This window comes from Copadichromis virginalis, linkage group LG7, assembly GCF_057382275.1.
Source record: "Copadichromis virginalis isolate Kocher_CV1m ecotype Utaka linkage group LG7, C_Virginalis_male_GT1.1, whole genome shotgun sequence".
Taxonomy (NCBI): domain Eukaryota; kingdom Metazoa; phylum Chordata; class Actinopteri; order Cichliformes; family Cichlidae; genus Copadichromis; species Copadichromis virginalis.
In genome coordinates this window covers 49,847,365-49,866,583 of record NC_140624.1, presented here as the reverse complement: position 1 = coordinate 49,866,583, position 19,219 = coordinate 49,847,365, and the positions used below count along the sequence as shown (strand labels likewise).

General features: G+C 41.4%; 2 protein-coding genes across 2 annotated transcripts; one reads left to right on the top strand and one right to left on the bottom strand.

Annotated features, from left to right (window-relative positions):
* Positions 1 to 2,646: 2,646 nt before the first annotated feature.
* Positions 2,647 to 4,634, bottom strand: LOC146705989 (general transcription factor II-I repeat domain-containing protein 2-like). The gene has a single exon (XM_085461027.1). It carries the CDS (start codon positions 4,459 to 4,461, stop codon positions 2,647 to 2,649), a length of 1,815 nt encoding a protein of 604 aa, XP_085317153.1. The 5' UTR covers positions 4,462 to 4,634.
* A 4,342-nt stretch (positions 4,635 to 8,976) lies between these two features.
* On the top strand, positions 8,977 to 19,209 carry alpk2 (alpha-kinase 2). The gene is made up of 11 exons (XM_085463928.1): positions 8,977 to 9,045; positions 10,742 to 12,645; positions 13,687 to 15,226; positions 15,313 to 15,460; positions 15,617 to 15,744; positions 15,852 to 15,896; positions 15,993 to 16,291; positions 17,868 to 17,956; positions 18,047 to 18,264; positions 18,370 to 18,418; positions 18,515 to 19,209. Exons 2-11 carry the CDS (start codon positions 10,897 to 10,899, stop codon positions 18,720 to 18,722), a joined length of 4,473 nt encoding a protein of 1,490 aa, XP_085320054.1. The 5' UTR covers positions 8,977 to 9,045; positions 10,742 to 10,896; the 3' UTR covers positions 18,723 to 19,209.
* Positions 19,210 to 19,219: the final 10 nt, after the last annotated feature.

The window sequence follows — 19,219 nt, the reverse complement described above, 5'->3', positions numbered from 1 at the left end:
TCTCCCTGTTTACCCTTCTTTTTGACAGCTACCCGTCTACTGAGACCATTTTTTTTTGGCAAACAGTAGATAGATCAGCTGAAGGACCAAATGTATGTCTCAGACCTTGTGTCAAGTCTTTGTTTCCTATTTCTTAAGTGCATGACTTTCAGACATTGTTCATTTGTTGTAGATAGTTGGGCTGCCACTTCTTCTTTTGTCCGGTTTCCTCAAATTTTCAAAGAACGCACGCTCTTTGTGAATCTCTTTGTTGCAAAAAAAACAAAAAACAAACTATTATCTTTGGTGTTTTTCATAGATTTAATGGAGGAAACTGGGTTAAAAAAATCATGTTCTTTGTAACAGGCTGCCAATATCAAAATGTTTGAAGATATAATTTAAAATTGGTTGTTTGCTAAGCTATGTGTAGACACAACACTGGTTCATCCCTTGAGGTCGATCGCTTTTTTATGCTTGAGTGATTCATAGGTCAACGTGAAGAGCAAAGTTTTTTTCTAGCAGGAGAAAAAAAAAAGAAGAAAACTTAAAAAATGAGAAAATGAGTAGTCATTTCAACACCAGTGCACTGAAAATGAGAGAAAAAGTTACCAATGTATAAAGAAAAGCTTTGAAAGACTTTGAAAGCCTGGAGAACTAGTGCTCATGATAGTCTGGCCTTGGAAGCAAAATATAAAGAAATGAGCAATGGCTCAGGACTGTTGCATAGTAATGTAGGTATTCAAGCCCATTAGCCCTTTAAGAAAACCAAGCTCCGACTGTACATAGCCAGCCTGTAAGCAAGGTACAGATGTGGTTGTGATTATAGTTATATACCTAAAACAACTACTACACCATTTGTGGTTGTCAAATATATATATATATATATATATATATATATATATATATATATATATATATTCACGGTTCGGTTCGGTTCGATACTTTGGTGTCACGGTTCGATATTTTTTCGATACAAAAAAAATGTTCATGCCTTTTTAATTTGTCATTTATTAAAATTATAAATATATATTTTAACTCAAAAGTACAGTTTTTAAATTTAACCCTAACCCTTGTGCGTGTTTTTTATTTTGACAGCGAATGCGCACCTGCGGACCACTTATGTGCAGCCCTGGTTATATAGCTCGTCATATTGCAGCCACAGAAATTCTTTTGTCCATAAAACCATAAAGCTGCACTTTCTTTTTGCCTTACAGTCTGATTTGTCATAACTTCTCCGTTTTGTGGTAAGCTTTTCTTTGGCTGTCACTTCTTCACCCTGACCTGTCTTATTTGGCTCAGCAGAACTAAAATATATATCTGTCTGTGAAGGTTCTCAGTCATCCAGGTCATCGTAGTCAAATATATATCCTGCTGCTTTTACACACGCACTCACATAAGCTCAGCGATTCTCTGCGCGATCAACCTCTCACATGTTTAAGCTTGCTGCGGGAGATTTCACTTGTCATGTTTGCATAGTAAGCTAACGATTAATAAGACGATGTCAGAGGAATTGGTGCACAAATTATCATCACTCACAGATCAGTGCTGTCGCTCTCTATACACAGTTCACACGATTGCAAAGTGAAAGCAAAAAAACAAGCGCAAATTCAAACGCGATTTCAATATGTCACATATTGACAGTGGCTCACCGATGCCAATGACATAATTACCCAGCTACATTTCTGAAAGAATGCAAAAGCATTGACATATATTTTTCCTACAATAGCCCGACGGGCAGGAAAGAGATAGATTTTGGTAGCCCGACTGAAAAAATCGCTAGCTCCGGGACGTCGGGCTAGCGATATTGCGAGCCCTGTATCTTATTGAGGAATCACTCATCTTTGGAAAAGAGAGTTTATTACAGAGAAATGTCTCTTTCCAAAATAAAAGCTATACTATCCGCTTCTTCTGGGCTATATTCTCAGCAGCATAAGGAGAATCACGTGCTAACAGCTGTCTAAATGACTCGGCTAAAGTTAGTAGCATGCTTGTTGTTTTTGTCTTTGCACTAGGATGATGTCGGCGTAAATGTGCAGTCATATTCGTTGTGTTCCTACTAGTGCTTTCAGGTTAATCTCGTTGAAATGACCTTAACGCCACAACACGGCAAATCTCCGTTAACGAGCTACCGCCGATCGCCCCGTGCATGGGGCTAGACCAGGGGTGGGCAAACTTTTTGATTCGTGGGCCACATTGAGTTCTAACATTTGACAAAGGGGCCGGAACAGGAGTAGATAGATGGCATGCTTTGAAAACATCACCTCATTGGGGGAAAAATACACATCTTGGGATATGGAGAAAACATGTGCTTTAATTTCCAATGAAAATGAAGAAAAGCATTACAATAAAATCTCTGACTTCGAAATGAGCCTTTAAACACTGAAAATCAAATAAATGAATATTTTATTTTAAAGCACTGAAAGTTCTGTTATCCTTCAGGATATCACATCACTCTCCTCCTAACTCTTTTTTTTTTTCCAAAAACGGTAGGAGATGCAGATGTACTTGTCCTGCTCCTTTTATTCAATTTGTTTCTCCGGTGCCAAAAGTCAACAACGACCAGTGCAAGGACGAAACAGTTGCAGCAAGTCAGTCTGTGAAGCGTTATATTTGATCTGCGCGCACTGTTCATTTTAACAACGTGCGTATCACGGAGAGACACACATTTTAATGGGAGCAGTGTTGTTGGTCTCCTTTTTTAGCCAGCGCATCAAAGTCTGGAGTTAGTTTTGTTGTGGCGATTCTCAGGATTGATCTGAGGTGTAGGTCTGTTAACTTGGATCTGTGGCTGGCTTTGTTGATGTTCATGACGCTGAATGTCTGTTCACACACGAAGGTAGAGCCGAACAAAGCCAACATCATCTGCGCTTTTCGCCTTAGATTTGGAAACGCGGCATCATTGAGTGAAGCATAGAAGTCATTTAGTTTCAGAGAGCTGAACTTCTCTTTTAAGGCAGGGTCAGACTGAAGGTCGATGAGTTCGAGCTGAAGCTCCTCTGGAGCTGTTTCGGGGTCTTGTGACAGAGGAAAGGCCACCAATTGAAGTGACTTGTCAATTTTATTGAAATCCAAAAACCGACGGCAGAATTCTCCGTGCAGTGCATCCAGTGACTCACTGTATTTCTTTACTTTTGCTCCGGCCTCTTTCAGCGTGGCTAGTGTAGGAAAATGAGTGAATGACTTGTTCAAAATCTGCCTAGAGAATAAAGCCAGCTTGGATTTGAAGGCTTTCACGTTTGTGTGCATGTCATGCACAAACTGCTCCTTCCCCTGCAGTTTCACATTGAGCTCATTCAAGTGTGAAAATACGTCTGTAGCAAACGCGAAGTCACACATCCAGCTCTTGTTGCTCAGCTCAGGAAATTCATCAGTCTTCCCCTGCCGCTCCAAAAACACGCCAATCTCCTCTTTGAGCTCCCACACTCGTTGAAACACTTTGCCCAAACTCAACCAGCGGACACGGGAGTGATAAAGCAGGTCCTGGTGATCCGCATCAGTTTCCTCCAGGAACGCAATGAACTGACGGTGCTGAAGTCCCCGTGCGCGTATGAAGTTGACAAGTTTCACCACAGGATTCACAACATGATTCAGCTGTAACACCGATTTACATAGAGATTCCTGGTGGATGATGCAGTGGAGGAAAATCACATCCTGGTCAGAGTTTTCATCTTTCACTTTATTCTGGATTCTCCTCAGCAGGCCAACGTTTTTTCCCGTTAAATTTGGAGATCCATCTGTGGTGACATTAACAAGCTTACTCCAGGGAAGCTTCATGTTTTCGATGGCAGCAGACACTCGTTCAAACAAGTCCTCTCCCCGTGTTTGTCCTTTCAGAGACTCCATTGTCAAAAACTCCTCCGTTATTTCAAAGGTTTCGTTGATTCCTCGGATAAAAATGAGGAGCTGAGCAGTGTCTTTGACATCGTTGCTTTCATCCAGTGCTAAAGAATAAAAAGTGAATGACTTCGCCTTTTTGTTTAATATGCTGGTGATATCTTCATCTATTAGTTCTACACGGCGAGTCACTGTCCGCCGTGATAAACTGATTTTCTCAAATTTGTCTTTGGTCTCCGGGCACAAAATACCTGCTGTCTCTACCATACATTCTTTTAAAAACTCGCCCTCTGACAGTGGTTTGCTGGCCTTTGCTATTTTGAATGAAAGCATAAAACTGGCCTTGGTACTTGACTCTTGAATGGCAGTTTGACGGTGAAAAAAACTTTGCTGAGCCTTCAAATTAGCTGCCAACTTCTCAGCAGCAGATTCCCGTTCTTTTGTTGAGAGCTTGCTAGCATAATTTGCGTGCTTTGTGGCAAAGTGACGGCTAATATTATACTCTTTAAAAACCGCCACAGTTTCTTGGCATATCAGGCAAACAGCAGATGATCGGTGTTCAGTGAAAAAATATTTAGTTGTCCACTCCTTTTTGAACACTCGACATTCTCTGTCCACTTTCCTTTTCTTGGGTCCGCTCATCTTCATAGAGGGGCGGTAGGTCACAGGGTAAAGTGCAAACGTGGAGTAATAGGCCTACGCCGCTTCACCTCAACAAAGCCAATATATCTAGAGTGCGCCATCTAGTGAGGAAACATCAGAATTGCAGGGGAAATAAAACATTAACAAGGTTAATTTATTACATTTTTTTCAAGTTTGGCGGGCCGGATCAAAACGTTTAACGGGCCGCACGTGGCCCCCGGGCCGTAGTTCGCCCATGCCTGGGCTAGACAGCCAACACGTTAACGAGCTAACTGCGCTAACACACTAGTTCCCACCCATGTAATTGAGCATTGCATGGCACATCCAACATACTGCTTTAGTCCATGACTCGCTTACCTTCAGGGTCATACGTCACATGAAAACCAAAATAATTCCAAACGCCAGATCTGAATGAGGGTGGGGGAGGTGCCCTGCGCTCTTCCTTCTGACTATGCTGTCTGTGTTGAGCGCTCAGTGGATCTGCGCTCGACAGTGCAGCCTAGGCGGAGTAGTCGAACGCAGATTCACTGAGCGCTCAACACAGACAGCATCGTCAGAAGGAAAGTTGATCAAATAAATTACAAATGTTGTATTGTTCGATACATATGCGTACCGAACCGAAAGCACTGTATCGAACGGTTCAATATCGATACGAATATCGTTGCACCCCTAATATATATATATATATATATATATATATATATATAAAGGCCTTTTTCTTTTACTGAAATTACAGAAAAATACATCGAACACTCCTCTTGAGTGTCTAAGTGCTTTTCTTGCAACTGACTCATAGCTCACCCCACCATCCTTTCCCTACCATTAACTGTTCTGGCCAAGACAATACGTTTGAATTAGACCATGTTTTCACTTCACTTTCCATGTCAGTGACTCATCTTAAAGTGAAACTGATTGACGAGATCACGGCAAAAGGTTTTAAATGTTTGGTGACGCAAAACACACGGCTACGTTTCCATGAAAGCACTTAAAGTTACGACAAGTTTGGTTCTATCAAGATGCAAAATGTTTGGTGAGCAGCCTTAAAGAAAAACATTGTTTTCTCCATTGTGTTGCTTTTCTCTGCCACATACACAAAGACACACATTACATTTTTACTTGAGTAGTCTCTGCTTTTGTAAAATGTTGTCAAGTGATTTAAAAACTCCTAATAATAGATCTGTTTAGCTCATGTTTGACAAAAAAATCTGTATCACTCAAATTTTAGACAAGTTTTCCAGCTGCAGCATTTAGTGTGTCATTATGTAAATAATGTCTTCATACAACAGCGTAACATTAAAGCCAAGTATTTCTTTCATAAGACTGGTGTAATGCATTTCTCTGTTCTGGTGACCTCGCCTTAATTGGTTATGGAACATCATCCTTTAGCTGACGCTCTCACGTACACGCAAAAACAAAACACGGCTGTGACGCACACTTGTTTCATGTGCGGGACCATTCTCACCCCCGCCATACTGCCCTAGAAGTTCTGGGAGAGAGAAAGAGAGAGGGAGCACATGTCGGGCTGAACAAGTTGGTGTAACAACATGGTGTAAAAATACATCTTGTTTTGGTAAGATGATACTTTTCTCTCCATGACTACACGACTCCATGGGGCCACGTCCCAATGACATGCTCGTGGTGGAGCAACTTGTCTGCCAAATGCTTTTAAAAAATAGTTTTAAGGTTTGTAATGCTGCAAAAATACTTTACGATTGTGTTTTTGTGTAACAAATAAAACTCTATCCAACCAACAGAACGAAGAAATTGGAATATGGACCTTAGGTTGACTAACATCTTCCTCTCACCCTCTGCTCTATGGGCTCTAGGGGACTGTCCAGAACAGAGCTAGCCCTCTTTACTAGTCTATTAAACCATTTCCTATCCCTCTCTGTGGTTCCACCTCCCCAGCAGAGAACCGTATAAAAGATAGCAGAAGCCATCACAGTGTCATAAAAGGTCCTTTGTAATGTTCTGCACATCCCAAAAGACTTCAGCCTGCCCAGTAAATGGAGCTGACTTTGGCCCTTCTTGTTTTGACCAGTCCAGTTTATTGTTAAGGTGAACACCCAGAAATGTGTACGTCGGTCCACTTGGTACCGATCAAGCCTGCCGCCATCATGAAATGCAGAGTTTTGGAGCCAAATACAGATGGATGGAAACTAAACCAAAAACAAAACAAACTCCAACAAAGTCCGTTAGGAGAATAAACTAAATCCACAACTGGCTGGAGAAATGTGGGGAAGTTAAGAGACGCACAAAGAAGGGCAACCTGGGAAAGCAGACATGGCTTCCCCTGGAAAGGGAAAAAGTAAACTAAACCCAAGACACTGAAGAAATCCCCAAATTAAAACTAGAAATAAGTATTATAAGTAAACGGAGAAACACCATCACATATATGTACTTATCATAAGGGAGATGAAGACTCAAAAGGCAAACTAAGACTCCAAAAGAAGAAAATATAACAAAGGATTCAACCACAAGACCCAGAAACAGACCTAGGCCAGGATCATGACAGCCACAGCACCCTGTGAATCTATGGCAGAAAAAATGCATATCCTTTAACAGTTACATTATAACAAGTTCAGATTCATTAAATCAATAACTTTTCCATCTATACAATTCAGGGGAGGTAAAACTTATTCCAACTGCCAATGGACAAAAGGCAAGGCGCATGCTGGCATATACTCAACAACACATTCACACCTACAGCCTAACTCCATGCATGTGTTTGGACTGTGATTTCATTTTCTAAATCTAAAATGTTACCACAAAATACCAAATCCGGCCTCAGATCTTTTTTCTAAAGTAAAATAACAAAAGATCCCAACAGAAGAATGAAAATTTAAGCAAAAACAAACGCAGCGAGGACAAACAGATACACACTAAATGTCCATTAATATTCCCTGTGTTGCTTGGTAGATTTTCAAAGCCCCCGACAGGAAAGCAACAGCTGTGAGGACGCGAGCGTTACATAATGGCACAAATGAGTAAAATGATATGACACGGTTTCAATGGTTTGTGTCCTCATCCAGTCATTCAGGAAACGTGTCACTGATTTGCATGCACAACAAACAATTATGACGCAGTGCTTTGTCAAAGCTGTTGTTGTTGTTTTAGAGTTTGAAAGGATTAAACCAAAATAGTCATAGAAAATCTGTTACACTGATATTTTTTTCTCTTAGTTTTGATGTATTGCTGTTTTATTGGACAGTGCTGGCTCCTAAACTACTATTTACAATGTGCTGATTTTAAAGCGGTAAAATGATCCATTCCCGTCCTCTCACCTGTTCCAGGGAGGATGATGCAACAGCCTCGAATCACTTAGTTATAAATCTGTCCATCCCTTAAAGACAGGAACATGGGAAAGATTAGCTAAGAGAGAAGATATTTTACAGTTTGTCCTGCTGATAAAGAGCTCCATTATGACCATTCATGCTACACCAAAGTAATGAAGTAATAGATAATAATAAATAACAGTTAACTTCCTGTTTTTTCACCATCTACTACTGGAATGTCTGTTTTGGATTGTTTTTGTTCATAATGGGCCAACAGTGAAAAAATAATCCTTTCATTTTTCATTGTAATTCACAAATACTTTCAGTTTTATAATTAGAGGACATCCCGGGCAATGAATGAACAGAAATATTCTCCAGTTTTACACATTTATTTCTTACAATTTTCAGCCCTAAAACTTGTAACTATCTAATTTCTCCATAAGCATTTCATTTTGTGCAGAAAAACTGAGATGAAGTGTACATTTTGAATTTCTTTTTTCCGATATAAAGATATATTTGAGAGTAAATGAGTAGTTAAACTTCTTTGGGCTGATAGAAAAAGTAGTTTCACCAGTCCGGCCCACCTAAGAACAAAGTGGTCCATGATTTAAAATGAATTTGACATCACTGTCCTGAAGTAACCAAATGACTCATCAGTCTTCAGATTCTTTCTTCACATTTAGCATACGATGAATATGGTATAGCACTATAAGACGATCACTCTCTGAATCCACATCTCAAAAGATAATTTGCTTCGTTTCCCAGAACTCTTCACCACTGACAACAGGGCATTGTTGCTTTGCCAGAGTAGTTGAAGGGGTATTAATTTCTCAAGGAAAATAGCCCTCATTGTTAAAGGTGTGCCGCTAGCACAGTTTAATCAGACAGGAACTTTAATTACATGAAAATAACTGAAATAGTATATGCTGTATTTTATTATATGTGTAATATCTGTTGTTATTTAAATACCGCTGTGAACTGGGGTTATTGGGGATGGGACAGAAACAAACAAGATTTTAAGATTTTTTTTTCCTGCAATCAGAATCTACAATTGAACAAGAAACCAAACAGACAATTAAACAACCGCAACTCAAGTCTTCAGTCTGTAAAGTAGGCCATCATTGAAACGGCCTGTAAATATAGATATCGGGTGTTAGATCGGCACATGTCCACTATATCAGGTAACCGACTTTGTACTTGTGGGGAGACAACATTTAAAAATAGACTCACACCCCGAGACCGCCAGCTCTGCCTATGCTTGTACTGAAGTCCTACATCATAGGTCTATATTCTCAACCATACGGCTATCAAAAGGGTACGTACTACTTGCATGGCTGGAAATCCCCCCCACCTCACCAGATAGACAACTGTTTTAATGCCTGGAGTAATAGTTATACTTTTATCCTTTATGATTCACTTGTGTCATGACTTGTTAGACATTTGTTTGTGGCTTTCTTTGGAATGGTAAACGTGGACAGTCACACTTCATGTGGATATGTGGACGCATAAACTCCGCTGTGCTACACGATACACAAGACACGCTTGGTTATTTATTATTATTATTATATTATTTCGGTTTTCATCTCCCTCTCATTTTTAATGTGTGACTGTCAGGAAACGCTTACATTATCAGGCAGCCTGTGCTGATATTATCAAAACTTTGTTCAAAAGCTTTTCAGGCAAAAAATTGAAAATAGATGCAGTACACTTGGGGAGGTTATTTGGCTGAGGTTGGTTTTATTTTGAAAGATCCACAAGAAGAATTCAAACCCAAACACATTTACATTACGCCATTCAATCCTGCCACCAAAACTGCTTTGAATTGCATGTGCAAGAGTGAAATGTGCTGTCATATCTTAACAAAGTCTCAATATGGGGTTAAGAAATGCACGACATGACACAAGAAAAAATTCAATTTACTTTGGTTGGTATTAAGGTCATTCATCAAATTAACTGGCTTTATTGTGATACAGAAAAATGATGTTGGTGATTTTTTACATTGATTTTTTTTTCTGTCTAAAATCATTGTGAAATCAGTTTCAAATATAAGTTTGTCAATAAACTCAGAGTAGGTAGGATTTGAATTTCATAGTAAACATCTGAGGTGGAGGGCTGTGCGACGTGTCCTTCCGTGCAGCAGGAATGAATGTGACAAATGCAGGTCACGGGTAAAGATGTTCTGGTATTTTTCCAGTGTCTGTGCCACGACCTCCCCTCCAGAAATCTTGTATATCAGTGTGCATGATTTAAAGTCTCCACCATCAACACTTCATATATTGCCCGCTGCACGTGTGTCGGATTGTCTGCAATGGCATTTTAACGATGCTAAAGTCACGTAGAGACACCAAATAATTGCTGCTGTAGTCTGAAAAATAACAGTGAGGTATTGCTGTACAACTGAAATTGAAATTAAGATGAATGTGAAGGGGCTTAACTAACTATACTATAGCAATAATGATAATAGATATAGACCAGAGATGGTACCTTCCCTGTAGCTTCAGGAACATCAGGTATCAGGTTAGCAACAATCATTACATTTTTAATTAACTTTTTTTGTTTTCACAAAGAATCCCAACTTTGCACCTTTTGGTTCGTCAAATAAATAGTATATTGATAATGTAGTCAATGCACATTTCACCACCACTTGACTATTCAAGAAAATAGACTTTAGAAAGCACAATCTTCCACTGGCAACAAGAAAAGCATCACGAGGCAGACTTCTTTATCAGCAAAGAAGTAATGGCAGGATGGCTTCCCGTTGATAAGATATGTCAAGTGTGTCTTAAACGTCCTTGAAATAGATGCAACATGCCTCTGAATGAACCATCTCCTGCTGCTTAGATAAGCAAAATGCAAACTGACAGCTGAAAGGAGATAGTAGCTTTTGCTTCAGATACTTCAGGGAAGTAAATTCAAACTTAAGACTCAAGCCAGAGATTCTCTTTCACATCTTTGCATTTTAACTGTTTATTTATTTGAATTTTATGCTAACCTCATGTGTCACTTTGCAGATACTGAATTAGATAAACAAGGATCCAAATGTACTCTGGGATGGAATAATGACAGAAGGTGCAACAAATCTGTCACTGTACACAAAACTTTGTCGGCCTCATGTTGCTGTCAGTTTTTTTGACAACCTCCCCGAGACGCTCGACTAGAAGTCCCCATGGACGCGTCACTTCCTTGCGCAGACAGCCAAAGTCAGCCGGCTCTGACAGACAGTCAGACTGTGGATTTTGACTCGGTTATGCACAGCCCCTCAGTAGACAAGCTGTCTGGAACAGAGACTGCGCACTGTCTTTCAGACACCACTGATAAATCCACACATCCACATGTTTCTGCAGACCCACACAGCCTAAAGTCTTTATCGTCCATCCAAAATGTATCAGAGCAGTTTTCGCTTTCCTCAGAGGCTCCACCAACGGATGACAATTCCAGGGTTCAGCGCTGTTTGAGCCAGTCAGGAAGGAAATCACCTCTAATACGTCAACTCTGTCAGGACCTCATTTTACCTCAGTCTGAATCTGCTTCATCTCTTCTCATGGAAGGACATACTCCACCTGAATCTTTTGGGGCTGTGTCACTCACACTTGAAGGTTTGATGGAGCAGTCTGTCACTGTCCCCTACTCCAGTCCCAATTTCAGCTCTGAAAACAAACCTCCATTATTTAGGTCGTTATCACCTCAGTCAGACAGTTCAGATAGCGATATGGCTGTAGCGCCTTTGTCAGATCTTTATATCTTTGAAAGTGACACGCAGGACTTCATTGTAAGCCCAAGTATAGCTCCCGGTGAGATTAAATGTTCTGAATACCAGCCATTATCACAAACAAGTGTGGAACAAGTGAACCGTGACTGTGATAAACATGTACTGATGTGTGATTCATCAGACGTGACAGGATGTCATCACAGCTCTTGTGAGGAACAATCCACAGAGAATAATGAGCCAGATGTGAGTGAACACTTGGGGCTAAGAACACCTGCTGTAGATGCTTGTGAGGAATACTTTATGTTTCTAAATGATGAGAGAGAAGGAGAAGCAGAGGTCACTGGAGCAACCCCGCAGCGCGGCAACAGCCCTATGGAGGTCTGGCAGGACGCACATCAGTATCTGGCTGGTGATGATACAGAAGATCGGGATGTTTTGCATCACTCTGTGATCCAAGAAGCTCTCTCTCCTGCCAGTCACTTGTCGTGTTCCCCAAGAGAGACACAGGTTTCACATTACAACCCTGAAGGTAGCAAGGGGATTGGCTGGACGGGCGATGACACCAAAGGTTGGGGGCCACCAATTGAGAGGTGGTCATCAGTAGACAGCTGGGCAAGTGCACTCTCAGATTGGACTGGGATCATTGTAGCTCCATCTGAGGACTTCACATCAGCCTTTTCAGAAATAGGGGCTGAAATAGATGCATTGACACAGGCTCTATCAGAGGTAAATACTCATACAGAAGCAGAGACTGTGAAAGAAGGACACAATCTAGAAACAACAGCTGAGGCACAAATGGGCGTGCAGGATCAACCTCTAAGTGCACAAAACATCTCAGAGAGCTCCATCCACTCTGGGCAAGGCTGTCTCTCTTTGTACCTCGACTCTACAGGACTTGAACCCCATCACACAGAGGGGGCTGAATCCTTCTGCGATCCAACACCCACCACACAGGGAGACAAGTGTTCCCCATCCAGAGGTGCACCTGGTACAACGGTGGCCTCTTCAGGAGAAAACACAGCAGATGCAACTGTGGTTACACTGATGCCTGGATCTACTTCTGCTGATCTGGACCTCTCTCCGTTTGATGAATGTGCAGAGTCCCAGGACACAGAACATTTCATCATCGATGAAAAAACCCCAGTCGTACTGAGCATAATAGAAGATACAGATTTGGACCCTCCTACAGATTTAATAACCAAGGAGGTAAGATGATAGATCTTTGAACACTTGAGAGGTAAAAGTTTGTGATCAGTATGAAGTGAAAACATGAACTATTACAGAATATTTTGCAGTCGTGCTTGGGGGATGTGTGCAACTCTTTCCAGTCTGTCTGTTTGCATGATGGCCAACAGCATCGTTGGCCAGCAGACAAATCAGTCATGCCCTTTAGAAACACAGGCACAAAGTTAAAAAACATTCCTGCTCTTGTCCTTGTCGGCGTTGTCATACCTCTAATATCACTAAGCCAGTCATGAGTTGCGCTGAATATAAAATCCACATATGTCACCACACACCAGGCTCGCGAGCATTGTCGGCTTGCTTTGGATTGGAGCCATTCAGTTTGCAACCAAGTCCTTGCACCCACAGCCTTGATTGGATAAGTCGTTTGGCTCCCAACCTCAAAGACTGACAACTGTGGGTGCTGAGGGAAAAATGAGTGCCTAAGAGGAAAACTTTGGATTGACAGAAATGGCACCTAATAATAGCTGAGAGTCCAGTGATAATAGCATGCATCCTTGGCATGTCAGGGTGAGAGGAGAGCACAGCTGAAAACTGAAACACGACCCTCCATTGCCCTCTCTCTATTTGTACGCACCCTTTAACACACCCATTTCCACCACATCTCCTTTAAAAAGCCACGATCAGGACCCTGACAGGGTCTTGGGGCCAGGAGACTGCTTTTGGTTGACTTAGAGGTGCAATTGCAGCTGGAGGTACAGTCTTTAACACTGACAGTCAGGGTTCCAGTTGCATGCAGGACATATGGACTGGTGGATTGGGTATAGAAGCATGGTGTTTTATAAACGTCTGATTTTTGGCTCTATAGAAAGGTACGTGCTAAAATAACAAATATCTGATCAGTCTTTAGTGTAATTGCCTGATACTGAACCCTAAGGCAGTATATTAACAGCACTGTTACAGTGTTCTGTGTTTGTCTATGTGCAACCATAAAGGAAACTGAAAGAGAACTTTTTTTAATTCTGAGTTTAACACTTTGTTGTTCTTTGTCCTTTTCTCTATCAGCCTGTTGGAGATAGACTGTGTGAAGTGACAGATAAACACAGGCTTGTCCAGCTGGGCTCAGTGGCCGAGCCAGAAGCTAAACTGAGCTGTGGGCGATCAGAAGTCAATAGGGATGAAAACAAATCAATAACTGATTTTAGTGTCCTCACCGCGGACGCTCTGACAAACTCAAACGTGCCAGGTGGAGACACACAACCTGGCCTGCATTTTAATGCGGACAACTGCGTGTCTATTGGCACGTTGCCAGACCTTGATAGAGCACGTCAGGTGGAGGCGCAGAGGGACAGTCCCACATTTATTATGCCCTTAGCTCCGGTCAGTATTGGCCCTTCCCTCAACTGTAGGACAAGCAGCAGTTTGGAAGGTGATCAGATTTGTTTGAAAGGCTCTCTCAATAACAACAGTTGCAATCAAGTAAGACAGAGTGCTGTCTTGCCAACCCCGGATGGAATTACTAACAAAACATCTCTGGAAGGCGGTGAGGAGTTGATTCATGAAAAGCAGAATACAACAAAGACTGCTGAGAGATCTTCACCAGAAGGACTACAAGACTTGAAAACTAGTGACACTATAGACTCTTTCTTTTCTAGAAAGACAATATTTGAGGAGATTGATGACTTCAATAGGGAACTAGAAAACTTCATCCCTATCCACGCTGAAAATCTCTTCATTTCAAAAGAGAAACACATTGCATGCGTCACTTTAGATATTTATGATCCATTTGTCTCCAAGCCCGTAAAACCCAAAGCTATTAAATCGGAGAAGCCTGATCTGACTCATAAAAAGACTGAAAAGATGCCTCACAAAACCCACAAGAACACCTCAGAGGGAAAAACACGATCCAAAAAGGATAAATCGGCCGGTCATCATCATTTCACCCAACCTTCCAAAAAACAGGAAAGCAAATGTCACCGTGTTTCTGCTCAGCAGACCTCCAACCAGCAAGAAACTCACCCTACTATTGGAGAAAATCATAGCAGTGAGAACAGTCAATCTGGACTTGAGGCCAAGGAGGCTACATTGGTTATTGAGACAGGTGTAACCGAGAAGGCAACAAGCAAGCCACACAGCAAGAAGAAAAAGAAACATGGTCAGAATACAGCGCCGGGGGAGCCACTGGCTGAAGTGGAGAATGGAGCAAAATCAAAGACTGCAAAAGGAAGAATCGAGCTGTTCGAATCTAAGTTGGGTGCCAAAGCTGGCAAAGCTCAAAAGGAAAGCGAACAGCCAGATGTAGCCGAAATAAAGTCCCAGCAGCAATCGGAGGCTAAAGCGTCAGAGGGAGAACAACCTCCACATCCCACAGACGATAAGGGCCACCAGCCAAAGAACTTTACAAGTCCTCTGAATGATGATGTGGTTAAAAGGCGACGTCTGTCAGAGGATAAGTTTGGGAAGATTGTGAGCATTTTGGAGTCTAAACTACCAAAGTCAGATGTGTCAGCAAAAGGAAAGGAAGCTGAGCTCAAGACTGATGTTGGAGGAACTCGTAAGAAGGCGTACAGTGAAGTGGTCAAACAGAGGATTCCACCCAAGGAAGGTACGGGAATTGATTGAACAGCTAGTCCTCTGCATGGAAACACATAGTTCACATGGCATTATTAAAGCCTATCATAATATCTGCAGAGCCCAAGGTGGTGAAGCCTATACAGGCAGTGCCCGTGAGTGGTGACCCCCAGAGTCTGTGCCTGTGGTGTCAGTTTGCTGCTGTAACCTCGGCCTACACTGTGACCTGGAGCAGAGAGGGTACTGTCCTGGCTGAGATGAAAAGAAGGTGATTCATATGACTTTTATGTCATTTTTAGCAATAATAATGTCCTACCGAGCTGGTTTAGCTTCCCTGCAGCTGCTTTGTATCTGCAAGCTGCTTTGCAACCCACAGGGCGTGTCTGTTTTCTTCTACTGAGTAACACTGTCCCTTTGTCTGAAGTGCAGGGGATGAGAGCAGAGTGACCCTGACCATCAGCAATGCTTCTCACAAAGATCTGGGCAAGTACCTCTGCCAGCTCAGCAGCTTATATGGCTCAGTCAGCTTGGACTACCTGCTCACATATGAAGGTAACAAAAAAAAATTTAGCTCATTTTTGAAAGTGAAAATGTTTAAAATGTTTACATGATGTATATAAATGAAAACTACATTTTTTATTTTCCCTGTTATTTCACAGTGCTCAGTGAGGTTGTCATCCCCCTGGCTCCAAAAACCATTTCATGTGAGTTAAGATTTAGGAGCATGTTACTTTATACAGCTGAGCTTTAAAAAGAAGACCCTAGATGTAATATTGTGTCTATATTTTTTTCCTCCCCAGCTGACCCTGTTGAGGTTAGCAGTGAAGAAGAGGATGCCCATTTCTCCAGACTCTTGTTCAAAGACGATTTCGTATCCGATCAATACTTTGGAGACAGCCATCCTATCAGTATGATCACCGAGAAGGAACACTTTGGGGAGGGCATGCATCGGCGGGCTTTCCGGACCAAGCTGCATGCGGGTCAGATACCCCTGTTACTGCCAGGTCACTCCTGTGTGCTCAAAGTGCACAATGCTATCAGCTATGGGACCAAGAACAATGACGAGCTTGTTCAGAAGAACTTCACCTTGGCTGTGGAGGTACGAATATCACAATTAGTGTGTAGTAATTCTTCATGGCTCAAGGAGTAATTATGAGATTATAGAAGACTGTAGGAAAACAGCCCTTAGCTCACTACGCCCTCGCTAACTCTCCTGATGATATCTAGCCTCTGTCACTAGTTTCAATTTTACTTTCAATTTACTTTTAATTTTTAATTTTACAAAGTAAAACATGAGGCTAATTTTGGAAATTACGGTCTCCATTAGAGTCAAAAAAGAGGACAAAGCAGATCATATTTTAAGGTAATTGCACCTCATTAGAGAGGGTGCATGGGGAGGGGTTGGTGGCTGTTGGAAAGATGACACTGCACCAAAAACCTCCTTGTGATTGCTTTGGTTGTTAGCATATTGGTGCAGTCACCTGTGGTTTGCATGGAAGACACTGACTTGTCTGCAAACACTTGCTAAGCTCTAGCCATGCAGTGGCAAACCTTGAGAAAGTACAACATGAACCAGAATCAAAGTAAACGTGTCTCAGTGCTGCAGTTGGCATGTTTGCAGACATGTTAGCTTCTTCCATGTTATCATGTTAGAACCGTAGCAATCAGCCAGCGATCGAATCAGTCAAAAGAAGGTTTCTGTCAACTGACTGGTGAACACATTTTCTCTCTAGCAGCTGTGGTTGTTAGGAGCTCACCGACTAATCTCTAAGCCTTTGTTACTGGGGCTATCAATCTGAGCAACCACTCACCAGCTGGTTGGAGCATACCTGTTTTTCCCTAATGACCCGCGGTTCCCCTATGCTTTTAGACCATTCTTAAGTGTGGCTGGGGCCTTAGTGATGTGACTCTACACTGTCACACGTCCACTATGGTGGCCAAGTTAGTTATCGTTAGATATCTGACTGCAAAACCTAATTTGGACTAATTGTGTCCAGTTTCAAAACAGTAAGGTAGTGACCGTGTTAAAGCTCAGGGTGAATCTTCATAACAGGAACTCAGTTACATTTTATACACAGTCTATATATGATTAGCTTTATGGTTGTTGCTATCATTTTTTTTTTTTTGGAGACTGAAGTGACTCTTGACTGTGAGGGAGACATGCTAGGTAGCACTAGCCCATTTAAATGTGCTGGTGTGTGGTCTAGCAGCTTAAAACAATTGTTTTAAGCTGCTAGACCTCTTGGGCCAGCTTTAACTGCAGTTAAGCCCCAGTACACCACAGTATTTGACAGCTAATGGCGTATTTAGCACATACCTGTCACTCAAAGTGGCCATTCTCTCAATATTGTAAACTTTAAGCCTTAACAAAAGTTAAACAGCACACTTTTATAACATCTATAAGCCATAAAGGAAAGATCAAAAGTGCTCTTTTACCAGACTACAAAGGAAGTTTTACTTTTGTCTTCAACTACATGCATCATAATGATAGTATTCTTATTTTACAACTCCAAAGTGTCTGTAATAGACAGTATGCTGTTCTACAGAACATACTGCAATTTTTTTCTTTGTATGTGTGTTAAAAGTTGGATTAAAAGATAAAATTCTCACCAATTGATTCAGTTCACTTCATTCTGTTTCATTTTATTATTTTATTTATTTTTAATGGTCTGCAGGAATGCCAGGTCCAGAACACAGCAAGAGAGTACATCAAAGCTTACACTTCTGCTGCTCAGTCCACTGAAGCCTTCGGAGACATCCCAGAGTGAGTGACACGTTTGATAAGCTCGTTATAATTTCTTCACTACATTAATTCGCTTTTAACCGGATACACTTTTTTTGGGGCATTCACCAGGATAATTCCCATCTACCTGATTCACCGTCCGTCGAATGACATCCCCTACGCCACGCTGGAAGAGGAGCTAATCGGGAACTTTGTTAAATATTCAGTCAAGGATGGCAAAGAGATCAACCTGATGAGGCGTGATTCAGAGGCAGGACAGAAATGCTGTGCTTTCCAGCATTGGGTTTACCAAAAAACCGACGGCAACCTGCTGGTTACTGACATGCAAGGTCAGGGAAACAATTAAAATAAAAAATTTTAAAATATGTTTTTTGTGGGAACTATTTCTTTGCAGGTTAGAAATCTAAACACCTATGTGATTTGTTGCTTTTCAGGAGTTGGCATGAAGCTTACTGATGTGGGAATAGCCACCTGTAAGAAAGGGTGAGTATGTACATTTTTTTGTGACCAAAGATACTCTACGTGCAAACTGTGATTTTGAACTAACTGATCTCTTAATGTTATTTATTTTCTTTGTAGATACAAGGGATTCAAAGGAAACTGTGGCACCTCCTTCATAGACCAGTTTAAGGCCTTGCATCAGTGTAATGTGTACTGTGAGATGCTAGGTCTCAAATCCCTGCAGCCCAAAGCCAAAAAGCCAGCGTCTGCTCCAAAACCCAAACCCCAGAGCTCCACTCCACCCAAGAAGAAAACATTTGGGCCAGTAGTTAAGGGGAAGTCATAACAAGAGGAGAATACTGGACTAAGGATTTGATTATGAATTGAATCCGTTACCTTTTCTTTTTTTAGTGATTCGCGTGATTCACTTTGGACTGAATACTGCAGTTTGGTGGACAGTTTCTATAAACTTTTTAAAGGTAACAAATGTAGCACAAGCTGGGGCTGACGAGACTGTTGATGAACTGATGAGCGAGCAACGATTTCTTCTTGTTTTTCTACTCCTGGGATATTTTCAAACTATTAGTTCATTAAATTAATGGACTTTTTATTGATTGATTAGAGGAAATGTCTTTAAGTTAGGTTGTATGAATGGGTGTGGGTTTGTTTTGTGCGTGTGTTCGCTTTGCAAACTGGCAAATAATTGATGAACATGTATCCAGTTTAATGTTACATTATATTTGTTCATGTGACTGATTTAGAATGACATCATGATCCTACTCTGGACACAAAACAAAGACATTTTTACCCATAAAGTTGATGTATCACTTGAATGTATGTAGA